Source organism: Alligator mississippiensis, chromosome 13 (assembly GCF_030867095.1).
Source record: "Alligator mississippiensis isolate rAllMis1 chromosome 13, rAllMis1, whole genome shotgun sequence".
Lineage (NCBI taxonomy): Eukaryota > Metazoa > Chordata > Crocodylia > Alligatoridae > Alligator > Alligator mississippiensis.
In genome coordinates, this window is record NC_081836.1 from 14131197 (window position 1) to 14145590 (window position 14394).

Genomic DNA, 14394 nt, shown 5'->3' on the forward strand with positions numbered 1-14394 from the left:
AAATTTGTCAAAGTTTGCACCAGAAATGGGAACAGAACCTGGATCTCCTAAGCCTAAGGTGTTTTCTTCAAGGCTGTTTTTCCTCAAGCACTGTTGAGATGGGACACAAAGGAGCCCCACTATTTTACCCATTAAATATTTTGTTGGCATTCTGGACCTGCCTCTACAGCCAACTTATTGCTGTCTGATTCAAGGAATAATGATAATCTACAGTGACAAGTGCCTTTGCCCATGCTTTGAAAGTGCTACAAAGAATCACAGAAATGGTCATCAGTCAGGCTAGGAACAGATACTGCATCTGTCCTGGGACAAGTTGTGTCTGTGTTTATCCTGGAACAGAAAAGTCCCAAGATTGGCCTGAACACATAACACCGTACCAAGCACTGTTGCTTTACTGCCATTGACTAAATTATTCAGTTCTGGGACAACCATTCAAATGTACTTCACAATCTTCCAAGACAAACTCTTAGCATTTTTTTATCCCACTAACTTTTTTAAGGTTTGTCCCAGGACAACAATCATGGATGTTTGAATAACTCCATTTTGTGTCAGAAGAAATTAGTACATTATTAATATCATCATATTATTATAATTTTCATATCATTATAACTGTGGTAAGATGTGTGTATTTCATGTCAAGCATGAGATTGTGTGCAGTTCCTTCCCCATCCACTCCCCAAAATCTGTCAAAAAGACATTTAAAAATTAGCTACTGTAATAGACTTTCATAGGATGTTATGTAAAGTTCTGAGGTGACTTTTTATAAAAATGAGAGCCAACAGCAGGTCACCATAGTGTTATGACATTATCTCCTATTAACCTGGAAGTGATTATGTTCTGCTCCTCAGTGGGAGCATCAACAGAGGACGCTATGTCATCATAGCAATGCACTACAGCAGTGTAGCATCGTCAGGCACAAATTGTGATGTTGCAGCTACATCACCATAGCAACACACCTCACTATAGTGCATTGCTACGGCGACACAGTGGCTAAAAATAACCATGCGCCGAATGCACAGTGCAGTATGGTCTATCACTGCACCATCATTTAGTACTTCCAAAAGGATGTACTAAATGATGGCGCAGTAACAACAGTGCCCTAGGGGTACACGTAGATGCACCCAGTAAGTAACATTCCCATTAGCATTTGGAAGTTCTCACTTGAGATAAAGCACAAGATCTGGCTCGCCCTGCATTTTGAGATCATATATCCCCATTTATTTTCTTCTTTATACTAAAACAATTTTGTGGGATTCCGTATTTCTTCAGGTCTTGAAAGAATTCATATTTACTTTCATCTGTGGATGATTAACATGGTCTCTTGGAGGGACAAATATGCCAGTAACTGCAACCCTAACTAATGAACATTGAGTAATATGGCCATGGCAAATTCTAATTGCCAGCAGCCAGTAATTATATTTTGTAATGTGACAGCTAGGCATTTGGGTTTTTTTCCATTATCATCATCACTATGGAGTAGCACATTTGGTATGCAGGCTCATAAAACATGATTATTTTGCAAAGATGTACTACTAGCACTGATACAGAGAAGTATCTCAGAGAACTGATGGAAAAAATATCCCACTTGCTTAAGACAAATTAAAGATATTATCCAGGGCATCTTCTTACTTTGCTTACTTCATCCACAAGCAGAAAGGACAGATAATTAGCTGGAGGAGGTGCAAGCAAGATGTTTCTGAAAATTGCACAGCCATGCTCCACTCTCTGACTGGCAGGAGGACAGGGACGTTCATCTTCAAATACTGAGAAGTAGCAAAGGAAACACATTTAGGAAAACAGTGATAAAATGCTATCAGCCTATTAACTGCTATAATAGATGCTAATGTCTTTCCTGTGTGCTGGATTTGGCCACCCTTGCTCAAATTGAATAAAACTTTACTCCATCAACAATCTTATCAATTATCAAAGCATAAAAATACAATGCAAAGGGTGCATTCTATACGTACATTTAAGTGCAACTAAATTTACTGTGCATCAGCCTAATTTAGTGCTTAAATTTAGCAGCGATTTTGGCAGGTGTCTACATGTGGAGAAACTTGGCACAAAATCTAGGGTCAAGTCCCTCCAGCCCTATCATGTGCCCCTGTGGCCACTGGGGGGAGCTCCAGCCCCCGGCCACCTGGCTGCCAGCAATTGGCAGCCACGTTGAAGCCCAAACCTCCTACCACCACTTGGCAGCCATCTTGGAAACCCAGGTCCACACACTGATCCCTGGCTGACCCCTTCCCTGCCCAGGAGCAGCGTGCCCAGCACAAGGGCAGCTCCCTCCTTGTCCACCCTGTCTCCCCACGCCATGGCTGCTCCAGCTCCAGCTCCAGTCCCAGCCCTCACCCCTGCCAGTAACAAACAGTGCTCCATACTCCTGCTGGCCCTGCTGGTTGTAGCAGCCCCCACCCCCTCCACAGGACAGCCACACACCCACCAGTGGGGGGGCCAGGGCACTGGCTGCAGCAGGCCTGCCCGACCCCCTCTTGCACTCCCTGCTCCAGCACACCTGCCCCACTGCCAAGACACCCCCTATCCCCTGCCCACCTCCAACATCACTCTCAGGCCAGGCACATGTTTGAGACAAAAAAGCTTTATTACTCTCACAACATAGACCCCCATCCCTCCCCCCTCAACACATAGAGCCTCCTCCCGCTCCCTCCGCAACACACAGAGCCCCCTCCTCCCTCAACCAATAGAGCCCCTCCACCACCCTCCAACAATAAAAACCTACTTCCAAAAGTGCACACTATTAACAATAGTCTTAGTCTCGGAGTCCCAGAGTGGGCAGCCATGGTGTAGAGGTACCTAGAGGGCAGAGCATGGGCACAGGCACCCAATATCCTGGCCTTGGCCAGTTCCTCCATGGATGCACATGCTTCCATGGGTGCACATGCCCCAGGGGGATGGCAGCCACAGGTTCTCCAGTATGGGTGGCTCCCCCTCTGCTTGGAGCTGTTCATGGCCAGTGGGGCTGGTGTGGGGTCCTCTTCCTACTGCTGGCTGCTGTGGCTCCATGCCCGCATGGAGCCGGAACAAGTGGCAGGCCTGTGCCCAGGCAGGGGGCTGGGTGGCTGGGGACCTGGAGCAGGGGTTGGGCCAAGGGCTCTGGCAGGCTGGAGGTGCTGAAGGGTCTCCTCCCAGGGCCCAGAGGGGGCCTGCTGTGGGGCAGCAGGGCCATGGACAAGGGCCAGGCAGTGGGGGTCATGGGTGTGAGCACCAGGCCCAGGAGAGTGTTCAGGGTCCAGCAGTTGGTGTCTGCAACCTCCACTGCCAGGCCTGGAGGCCCACCAGCTGCCAGAGCAGCTCAGTGCAGTCCCGTTCTTGGGTCTGCATCTGTGCCTAGTGCTCCCGCTGGGCCTGATCCTTTACTTCCTCGTGGGTGATCTCCCAGGCAATGTCCTCTGCCTGCCAGGCTTGCTCCTGCACTTCCCATGCCTGCTCCCATGCCTCCCACTCCTCTGCCACTGCTACCAGCTGCTGGAGCAGGAGGGTCCAGTCTTGTGTGCACTGCTGGCTTAGCCAGCGCATGTGAAGAGTTCCAGCGCTGGGTGGCAGTGACCCAGAGCCTGCATCCCCCATGTCTAGATGTTGGCCCTGCAAAGGCAAGAGACAGAGGCCTTTTGTAAGTTTGCAACATTCCAGAGATGAGATGCTCTGCACCAGGGGCTGAGCGCTACCTAGCCTCAGATTGGGGGTCAGCCATACACAAGTGCCCAGGGAGCACGGTAAGTCAGCCGGGCAGGCCTGGGCCCAGCTGGCTGCTGCCCGAGCTCCCTGTCTCCCCTTGCTCCTCTGGGACCGGTGGCCCACTGGGTGCTGGCCACAGGCAGCCTGCCTCCCCCACCTCATTCCCAGGGTGGGACAGGCCAGGCTGCTGGCAGCACCTGCTGCCGCAACTCCAGACCCTGCTCCCCTCTCTCCCTGCAGGCCAATCGCATTGCTGTGCTGCCACCCAGCCCACAGCACCCAGGCTCAGGGCACAGAGGGCTCCTGGACAACTGGGGCAAGGGGCTGGCTATGCCCCTGCTCTGCTCTCTGGGGAGGCAATCCAGGGCCACCACCCCCCTACATTGCCACTGCATGCCCAGTGTGCCTCTGTTGCATGTGTTCTGGGCAGTGCATGATGAGCTGTTTATGCAGGTGAAGAGGTGCCCAAGCCACTATGCCCTGCTGCTGCTGATTCTCTTGGTGTCCCAGGCACACCTGTACTCTTTGCTTGGGACCTTGAGGTATGATGGTGTGGGCTGTCCCACAACCTCTGCTGCCACCTGGAAGGCTACTTGTGGCAGCATTACATGTCCCTGCCTTCTACTGCTGAGGAGGACATCACTGCCAGCATCAGCACCTTCCTCTGGGTGTAAGACGCCCATGCCTGCCTAGCTGCAGGGACATGGACTGCTTAATAAAGTTCTGAACTGTGTCCCTCCTCTCTGCATGCTGTGGTAGGAGTGGAACACGGGGTCAGGGGAAATACAGGCAGGCCAGCCAGGGCCAGGGGCCAGGGCCAGGGACTGGGAGGGCCCTCCCCAAAGTGCAAGACTTACCACGTGTCCAGTGCTGGTGAGGCTGGAGGCTCAGTGCAGGCTTCCCTGGCAGCGACAGTGTCTGGCTGTGCCCAGTGTCCTCAGCCTATGGTGTGCAGTGGGCAGGCACCTGGGGAGGAGCTGGTGCTGGTAGTGGCAGGTGGTGTCATGGCTGGCTGCTCTTTGTGGCAGGGTCTGGGGGTGTGGAGCTGGTGAGGCAGCCGCTGGCCCGGGCTCTGCAAACTGCTAGTGGGTGCAGCAGCCAGGGAAGTGGGCAGGGCACTGAATACCTGAGGGTCCCTCCTCCAGGGAGGTGTCATCACCAGAGGGTTCAGGGTGGGGTGAGGCCTTGGCCAGGCTGCCCTGGCTGGTGAAAACTTATGGGTTGCAGCCTGGGTCCCCGGGCACCAAAATGTTGGTCAACTTTCGCATAAAGGGCATGGTCTTGTGGGCATGACTGGACCAACGACTATGGTTGGTCACAGCCACCCATTGCAGCCACTGTGTCTTGCTCTTTTATGTGGCACTCCCATGCCATCTGGGAGTGCCCTCACGCATGCATCCCGCCCAACAGGGCCTTATAAATATGGGTGTTTGAGCACCCACCACATGCAAACTGCCTCTGGACCTCCGTATCCTCCCAGAGGGCCATGAGGTTGCCAGCCTCCTTCTGGCTCCAGTTGGGACCATGGGTGGAAGGCTCAGGTATGTGTACATGGGTGGGGATAGTCCTCAACAGGGAGGACACAGTGGTGCATCTTGCACCGGTTCTCTGGGCCCGCGTGCAGCTGTCCTTGTGTGGCTGGCCCTGAACAGTGGCCAGCAGTGCTCAGCAGAGGGGCAGAGCCAGGGACTGGGAGCCACGTGGCAGAGGCACTTCACCACAGGACCTGCAAGGACAGGTAACAGTGCTGGGGGGGAGCAGGTGCAGGGAGCAGGTGTTCCCCTCCTACCAGAGGCAGCCAGGCAACAGCTCTGAGGAGATGTCAGGGCTTGGTGCAGCATGAGGAGATGTCAGGGGGTACAGCAGGCTGCAGCCCTTTGCCACACCTGTGGCCAAGCAGGAGCTCTGACCAGGGGACAGGACTAGCAGAAGCAGCCTAGGTCCTGTACAGTGGGGCACAGGGCCTGCAGTGCTCCAGGGTCCTCGTGTGTGTGCCCCAGGACACAAAATGGCTGCTGGCTTTTATAGCCTGCAGGTAGGGGCTGTCACAGAGTGCCTACCCCGGGGCAGAAGAGGCACCCAGCCAGGAGCCCTGGCGTTGGGCTTAGGGTGGCCCGCTAGTGGCTTGGCAGATCCATCACTAAAGTTAGTACTGGGTCACTTCTACACGTGCATTAATGCGCTTTAAGTAATCACACCTAAATTTGATACCTGCATTTGCATTTGCAGGTATCAAATTTAGGTGTGATTAGCCATTTTTACCGCATAGTAAGGGAGTGCACATGTAGACGTGCACCCATACTGCGCATTAAATTAGGCTAATACACATTAATGCATCTTATTTAGATGCAAACAAAAAAGCATAAGGGTAAAGAACCAGACTCCAGCATTTTTTGTTGCAAAGTAATACACTGAAGGTACTGTAGGAATTAAATGTACTGAGTGATACATAACTTTCATGCAAAGTAGCAAATCTTGGTTTATAGGTACTGCATCTTTTTTTGTAATCCCTTCCTGAAGTCTTATAACACATTCAGTATATCTGTTGTAACCACATGTAACTTACAGAACTCAAAATAGAAGATATTTTATATTGTTTATATATGGAACTCTAATTGGAATTGGTCAAAGCAGATAGTTTCTATAGAGCCCCCTACATAAAGTTGCATAGTTTAATTTCTTCTTTAAATCCTAAATATGCACAGAGAAAACACCCCCCAAAAATTAGAGAAGCTGTGAGAAAGGTTTTAATTTTCTGTCTTTATTCCAAAGACTGAGCTTGTTTCTAATTTTATACTATTGAAATTTAGTGGTAACTGTACCCCAATCAAGGAGTTAAATAGATATGAAGCATGAGAGGAGAATCAAGAACCTTTAACCTACATGTTTAAAGTTGGGTACCTGAAGTTAAGCTTCTAAATTTATATGGAGGAACCAAAATAAAAGTGGACTAACTTTCAATGGCAAATTCCAATTGATTGCAGCATAATTTCAACTTGGAAATTCAAGGTACTTATTCAGTTGCCAAAATATGGTCTTAGGAGTCTTAACTGTAGACTCATGGCTATGAAAATGATAGCCATTGTTTTTTAAAGCACACAAACATGAAGTACACAGTAGCTCCCCTCCTCATCACAAAAGAGCTGAAGTGCAGACAGTTACATCTATATTCATACATAGTCAGCAGCAGCTAAAAAATAAAACAAGGTAGGTATGTTCTAATACTATCCTGGTTGTCCCCAATAAAACCAGCAAGAAAACTGTTTGTGAGGGGAGTCTTCAAAGAGTGAGACCCCTGAGGAACATTCCAGGGTGTTGGGGGATAGCCTCTGTGTCAAAAGGGATGGTGCATGTTCCCTAAGTATCCCCAAATTGCCGGCTGACCCAGAAGGGGTTGAGCAGAGAACCCCAGGGAAAAAAGAGAACTTACCTTTAGAACAAGGAGAGCCAGAGCTGCAGCGATGCACAGCGCCACCACCATGATTTAAAAGCTCCCTGTCAATCAATCTAGGCAGTGCCCGGCTGATGACATCAGCCACAGGTGCCACCGTGGGAAATTTAAAAGGCATGCAGAGTGCCGGCAGGCGAAGAGAGGGAACTGCCTCTGGGTCAGCAGAGGCCAGGGCAAGGGTGGTCTCAGGGCAGTGAGAGAGCAGGGTGCTAGGGCCGCTAGGAAGTCATTTGCACAGGGCAAGAAGGCCCCAACAGGCTGAAGATGGAGTAATGGGTCCAGCCTGGCTTGGAGCCAGCTCCCATAGGAAGTGAAGACGACAACAGAAACTCAATCAAGGCACTTGCCCTTAATTGTTAGTTCCTCTACAGTGGAGGCTTTTGTGTTGTTGTTGGTTGTTTTTTTTAATAACACTGGCTTTGATTTCGAGAGGCCACAGAGGCCAGGACCTCAGTGGCCCTTTACCTAAGGCCCACCTGGGTGCGCAGGGCCTAGAGAATAGGGAGCAGGCCAACAGCCACAAGCGGGTCAGAGAAATGCTATCTGACCCGACTGCCAATCCACTAAAGAAGCGGGAGTCGGGACATCCTGACGACGAACGCTGAGATTGGATATAGCCGAAGCTACAGCGCACGACCGTAATGCCTCAACACCTATGGTTGGCTTATGGCAGCGGGGTAAGGGAGCGGAGCGCCACTGTCTACCATGTCTAGACCCTAGTGGGAAATCCACATTACAGCACTGAACCCCTCCTTAGAGGTCCATTAACACCAAGGCATGGCAGGTGAGTTGAGGGAGGAGACCCTGCTCTGGGTACTCTTGAGATCGGTAGTTGAATAAGCGAAGGTGTTATAGCCTCCCACACAACTTCTCATCCCTGCAGAACCAATTTGGTTAGGCAGGGAGTTCTGTACGTGGAAGTGGAACGGAATATCATATTTTCTCACATAAAACACAACCCTGTGACAGGGGCAAGCTTTCACGCCCAGTGGAAGCACCAACCCGCCTCCTGTCCATGGGCCAGCCGCCCAGCTCACTCATCTGCCACGCCCTGCTGTAATAGTATTAAGATATTACTTGGGCAAGAAGCTGCCCATTTTGAACCCTGATGTTTAGGGGGATATCTGCAGCTCCGTTCCATCCCTACACTGTGGCCCAAGCCTCACAGTTGGCATCCCAGGCAGCTAAACTCAGCTGTACTCTTCGCCTATGTCCCCTCTCTGGGAACTCTGGCTCCCCTTAGGCCCTGGCCCCATCTCAGGCTAGTCGGGATCCCGAGCTTCTTGCTCTCTGGGCATCGCGCACGGTGGGCCCCTGGGCCTTTTGACCCCTCTCTGGGTCCTGGTCCCAGCCTAGATCAGTCGGGTACCTCGTGTCAGGTCTAAGTTGCTTGCCTGCTCACAGGGTTCAGGGGTCTCCCATTCTTGGCTCGGGTGATTTGCAAAGTGTGCCTGGCCCCGCGAGATCACTCACCCCAGAGGCTCAGGCGCTTCGAGAAGCTTACCTGGCCTTCCCTGCAATATATAACCTGAAGGTGGGGGCTGAGGTTAAGGTGCCCCGGCCCACTTTCCACCAGGGAAGTGATCACTCCTGGTATTTGCATGGGGACTGCCGTGCCACCAGCAGTCCCACCAGGCCTTCCTGCCCTGGTAGGGTGTAGTTTTAGGTCATGCTCAGGACCAATGAGGCCTCCAAGCCATCCCCAAAGCCTCACCCTTACCTCCAAGGTGTTCCTGGCAGAGCTCAGCAGAGAGATGTTTCTCCTCGGCCGGCTGATCACAAACTGCCTTCAGCTCAGGGAGCTGGGTCTCAGAATGGCCGCCCTCAACAGGCACCTGCCTCTCCCTGGCCCAGTCCTTAAAGTGGCACCACCAGTGCCCTGCCACAAACCCCAAATAAAATGACTTGTTTTTGGAAGGCAGACTGTAGAAAAAACATATTTCCAGAGCCATAACCAGCTGTGTGAGTCCTCCTAGGAACACAAAGTGTCCAGGAAAAGTGGCACCCAGAACCTCCTCACCTAGGTTGTCTCCTAGGATGTCACCCTTCCTGGACACTCTATGTTTCTAGGTGGACTTACTCTGTCACACCTAGTTTTCACTGTAAGTAGGTTTTTTTTTTTATAAGTTTTCGTCAACAAAGTGTTTCCCCATCACAAACCTTGTCAAGAGACTACCAGCAGCTCTTTTGCTGCTTCAGGCACAAGTTACAGTCCTCAGCAAATAACTATGGCTGTGAGAAGGTTAACATGGGCTTCTGTCTTCTTGGCGGGCCGCATGGCATGTTTTCAGGTTTACTTCTTTTCCAGTGAAGAAAACAGCTTCCCTGTTTGAAACATATTCCAATTTGGTTGGAGGGTTGGGTGATTTTGGGGAGAAAGCTATGTGTTGTATATGGAAAATACGGTAACGCTACCTAAGTCTCCTAGGCAAAGATGAAAAAAATAAAATTTGGCACAACTTTTCTGGGAAAGGAAAAGAAGAAACATTATTCTGTTACTGTAATCTTTTATCCTATGTAAAAACTGTAAAAAGAAGGAAGCTCTAATTGTAAGAAGTGTAGTTACCTCTATGGATCCTTAATTTTATCATTATATAGCATTATAAAAAGTTAAGTCTACTTCTGCAAGGACGTTCTTTAACGAACATCTTTCTCTCCATTAGCTTTTGCTGTAGTAGCAGTATTTATGTTCTGGGCAATGAATAGGAACCATATTGCTTACAGCCTTATTTCAATTTCTTAATGCACTAATAGTTTCAATAGGGACTCTGTATCCACTAGGTATGATTACCAACCACCTTTTTAACTGATAAATGTTGTCCAGTTCATTTTCCAGTAAAGTATCTAACACTGAAAAAAGCAGTCTTGATACTACTTTTCTTTTAAGGGAGAATTGGCATAACAATCAGTAGGGAAGGGAAATCAAGTTCAGGAAAAAAAAAGACTGAACCAAACTCATCCTTTCTGGAGTGGTTGACCATGTGGAGGGAAAAGATACCAGCAGCTTTTTAGTGAAGAAATAAGACAAGGCCCAAATGTAGATAAACAGTCAAACTTCTGTTTGAATAAAGCCTAACCAGGTTTGGCAAAAAACAAATATTTATCCTTCAAAATGCATTAAGCGCTGTGGAGGGCAAAGTCTTGCATTTTGAGCAAGCACAAGAAGCCACATACCTCTGAATTCTAATCCTGATGGAGACAATGACTAGCTGTGCGACCTTGACTAAGTCTTTTCACCCTCTGTGCTTCAGTTCTCTCATCTCGAAAAACAGGACAATAGTTCTGCTTTGCCTCACAAGGGATTATTTAATTATCATTAGCACAGAGCTGTGAACAGAGAAAGTGGTTTAAACTACCAAGAAAGCTAGCTAAAGAGACCTAATAAGTCATATAAACCTTTTCTAGTTTTAGTACTAAGTACACAAAATTGAAATAATTAACTATGCCTTCCCTAGGTGCTATGTGAATCCAATTTCCTCCTCCTCCACAAACCCCTCTAATCTTTTTATAATGTTCTCCAACTGTAGCATTCTCTTCCCTGACATATTTCAGAGCCCCCTCCACATTTGTGGAAGCCCTACATTTAAATAAACTGTGTATTGAACTGTAGTCCATGCCAAGAAAATGCTGGAGAACCTGTGACTGAAACAGTATCAAGTAACTGAGTGTTCAAGAAAGGTGCTTAAAGCTTATGATTTCAAGCTGCCTGGCAAAATTCCTCACATTGGTTGCCTCAGAAACGTGTGTCCTCGCTTATTTATAGGCATTTCTATTCATATTTCTGTCAGCCACATTGGTGAAACCACTATGCAAAACAGGTTTAGGCTGCAGTGGAGATAATACTGTACTGGATGCATTAAAATACCTTAGATTTCCTAGTAAGACCTACACATCCTATTTTTACACCATTTAAGCAACATGCAGGCAATACATCTGAACCGGAGAGTTACTCCCTAAATTCTCCCTTCATGTCTATTTTAATTACAACAATTATGACTTGATCAGCAAGATAAAGGTCATCCTTTCACCTTAGGGGGGTGAGAACCAGCAGGATGACTAGTCTCATAACGACCATAGAAGATAGGGCAGCTTGACCTCTCTGGGAGTGAAATGTCAATTAATTATCTTTTTACAACCAAGTCAATTATAGCACACTAATCACCTGTGTAGGACATCAAGCTGAAGGTATTGGGAGGGGAGGGAGTAAATTATCAGCAATAAGCAACCCTCACTTAGAGTGATAAGGCAGCTATCATAAAACTGCAGATGTGATGCCTAATAACAGGACGTAAATAGCTACTACATGTTTATGGTGATATCTAAATGCTGTAATATTTTGTTCATTTAAATGAACTCTTTTTTTTTTTTTTTAAATAAAATGCTATTGGTCCTAGGGGTAATAGATATGTCTCATTTAAAGGTGACCAGACACACTGCATTAGTCTTTAATGCTAGATTCAATTAACCAAGAAGTTTCATTCATTAAAGAGGGAAGCGGGAGAAGAAAAATTCAGCAGAAGAAAAAATAAGTACATGGAGGGATTTAGAAAAAATATAGAAAAATAAATAGCAGCTTTCTAATAATTCTATTTGCAGTGAGGACCAGGTAGATGCTGCACTGTCCCAGGCAAAATGACCCAGTACTATATTCTGCTGGTTAACTATTACCGCTACAGTAACAGTAACAGAGCACATTAGTGCAATCATTTCTCTGAGCACATATACAATATAGTTTACAATGTAAGATTATCCGAAAAACGTATATAGTATATGTAATTATAAAAGTTACATTTATGATCTCATCCGCATGCCTACTAAATCTATTTGTGTTCATATAAATAGTGAAATATATATGCAAAATTTGTAAAAGTACATGCAAATAGTACTAGCCACAAATGTGCATATTTATAGATGCAAGTAAGTTGTGTATGTACTCAATTTGTACAAACAACTTAGGTCTAAATATCCACAGAGAAACAAAAAGTATATGTGAAGTTGCTTCTGTTTACAATACTCATTAAATAAAATGGCAAAATGGTACTAGCTAAAAGATTTCTTTTCACAGAATTTCCATTAAAATGAATTTCAGTCTTGCTTCATTTCCTTCAGCATAAGTGATAGTAAGAAAAGGATATGGAGTTATCTAGTCATTCCCTCCCTACCAAGGAGGTATATTATACGCCCTGTTGCAATCGTAGAATGGATATCACAAGACAATCTAGCATCAGTGGCTTTGCTATCATCATATGTATGTGTCAATGCTCTCATCAGTCTCTGAAAATAAACATTTGCTCTAACGGCAACTTGACAGTATCATCAGCCAGATACCATCAGGGGAGGGACTTTATCTAATATGAGATTTCAAGCAAAGGTTGGCTCAGCTCATGAAAATAGCTAATGTGTTGACCACCACTGTACCAGAACAAAATTATTTGGCATGCGTAGGCACTAACAACATAAAAGACCAAAGAAAAGATCTTCAATTTACTGTAAATGCCAGCAATGTGACGTCAATTGTACCTGCCTCAAACACTGATGCAGCATCGAATACTTTCAGAACAAATATCTTATCAGTGAGAGTTTTAGCTTCTGGTAAAAAAAAAAAAAGGGTACTAGATAAAGCACAGATAAGCATACAAGGAGAAATCACTGAAAATAATCTCCACTTATAGTGTGAAATCACTATATTGCTTCTGAAAATTCTGTCTAGAATGTGGAATACCTGGAGTTACAAATTGGAGTATTAAGATGTCTCAAAAAGACAAATTGACAAAGGATTTAATTAACCCTAAAATACTGAATGCTCCCCAGCCTCAGATTTGAGGTCATTCAGCACCTATGCACCTTAAAGAACTGTATTGTGACTGGTAAGGAATTTTAGGCTCTACTGATTTTCCTCAGTTCTTTGAAAGAAACAGGAGAGAGCTCAGGCTCACAGGAGATAAAACAAGATTCTCAACTCTGAAAACTTAAATCTATAACACTGCAAAAGACAGAAGCCAATGTTCATCTTATTCTGTTCTATACCATTGTTCCTAGTACATTCTCAAGTACGCTGCATCTAAGGAGTAGCTCTGTTGTTGAACAGAACTACTTAAAAGTATTTTGAAAGGAAAAGCACTGTTTGTTCCACCTGCACTCTTATGAACATATGAAAGAGCATCCCACTAAAACTTCTATTCTCTTCCATATAGGTTCCCATACCATGATCATCACTGCAGTATATAAGCACTTTCCAGGAGTCCATTAGGCAATGTGACTAATATCTGTTAAGTGTTTGTTCTTTGAGTATTCTATTACTGCAGAGATACACTGCTATTATACAGTTGTTTTCAAAAAATGCTTGTACGCTCTGTTTACCAGTGCTTTCTCCTTCCTTTTTCTGGCGCCTTAATGGAATGCTGCTGGTTTGTACTTGCTTTACATAGAAAGTTCCAATATAGCAGAATTGCACATGGAACACACAAAAAAGTAACATCTCTTGAATCAAGTACGCAGAATTAACCTCTGAACCAAAGGTACTATTTCTATCTAGAAAGTATAGTCACAGAAACATCTCTTTTTGCTGTCCCCACACTGATTTTGAAAGGCAGGCAAACAAGGTGTTATGGAGCTTTACAGTACACAAATTTTCCTACTGCAAATGAAACTACTGTTATGAAATAAGTTTTAAAATCATCTTTAAGATCTGTTTTAGGACTACCAAAATCTAAAGGGAACAACTGATTGCCTTTACCATGGGACCCTGAGCAGGAAAGCTCCCTTAATTCCCAGCATGTCAAGAGTTGAAGACGATTAGTCCTTTTGTAAGAGCCGCTCAGCACCCCTCAGAATGAAGCTAGGTGATAAAGAGAATGATACAGAGAAAGCTAATGCATTCAATGCCTTTTTTTTACTTCAGTCTTCAGAAAAAAGTTTGGCTATCATGTGGTGAATGCAATGGGCTGCAAAAATAGGGAAGGAGACATCCCGAAGTAGTGGAAGAACAGGTTAAGAATTACTTAGAAAAGCTAGAAGTTTAAGTCAGCAGGGCTGGACAGGATATACACTAGAGTACAGAAGAAGTTGGCTAAGGTAATTTCAGAGCCACTGGCTATCATCTTTGAAAATTTGTGGAGGTCAACTGAGGTCCCAGATGACCGGAAAAGGGCAAATATTGTGCTCATCTTCAAGAAAGGGAAGGAGGAGGACCTGGGGAACGACAAACTAGTCAATCTGACAGACCGGGCAGTTCTAGGGGTGGTGCA

The 14394-nt window shown here is 46.4% G+C and overlaps 1 protein-coding gene across 2 annotated transcripts in view; it reads right to left on the reverse strand.

Moving 5' to 3' along the window:
• Window positions 1-14394, reverse strand: part of MORN1 (MORN repeat containing 1) — a 159102-nt gene that overhangs the window by 75011 nt on the left and 69697 nt on the right. For both annotated transcript variants that reach the window (XM_006268004.4, XM_059716717.1), the window contains exon 11: window positions 1630-1763. In XM_006268004.4, coding sequence (XP_006268066.3) covers window positions 1630-1763 — 134 coding nt within the window. The remainder of the gene's footprint in view (window positions 1-1629; window positions 1764-14394) is intronic.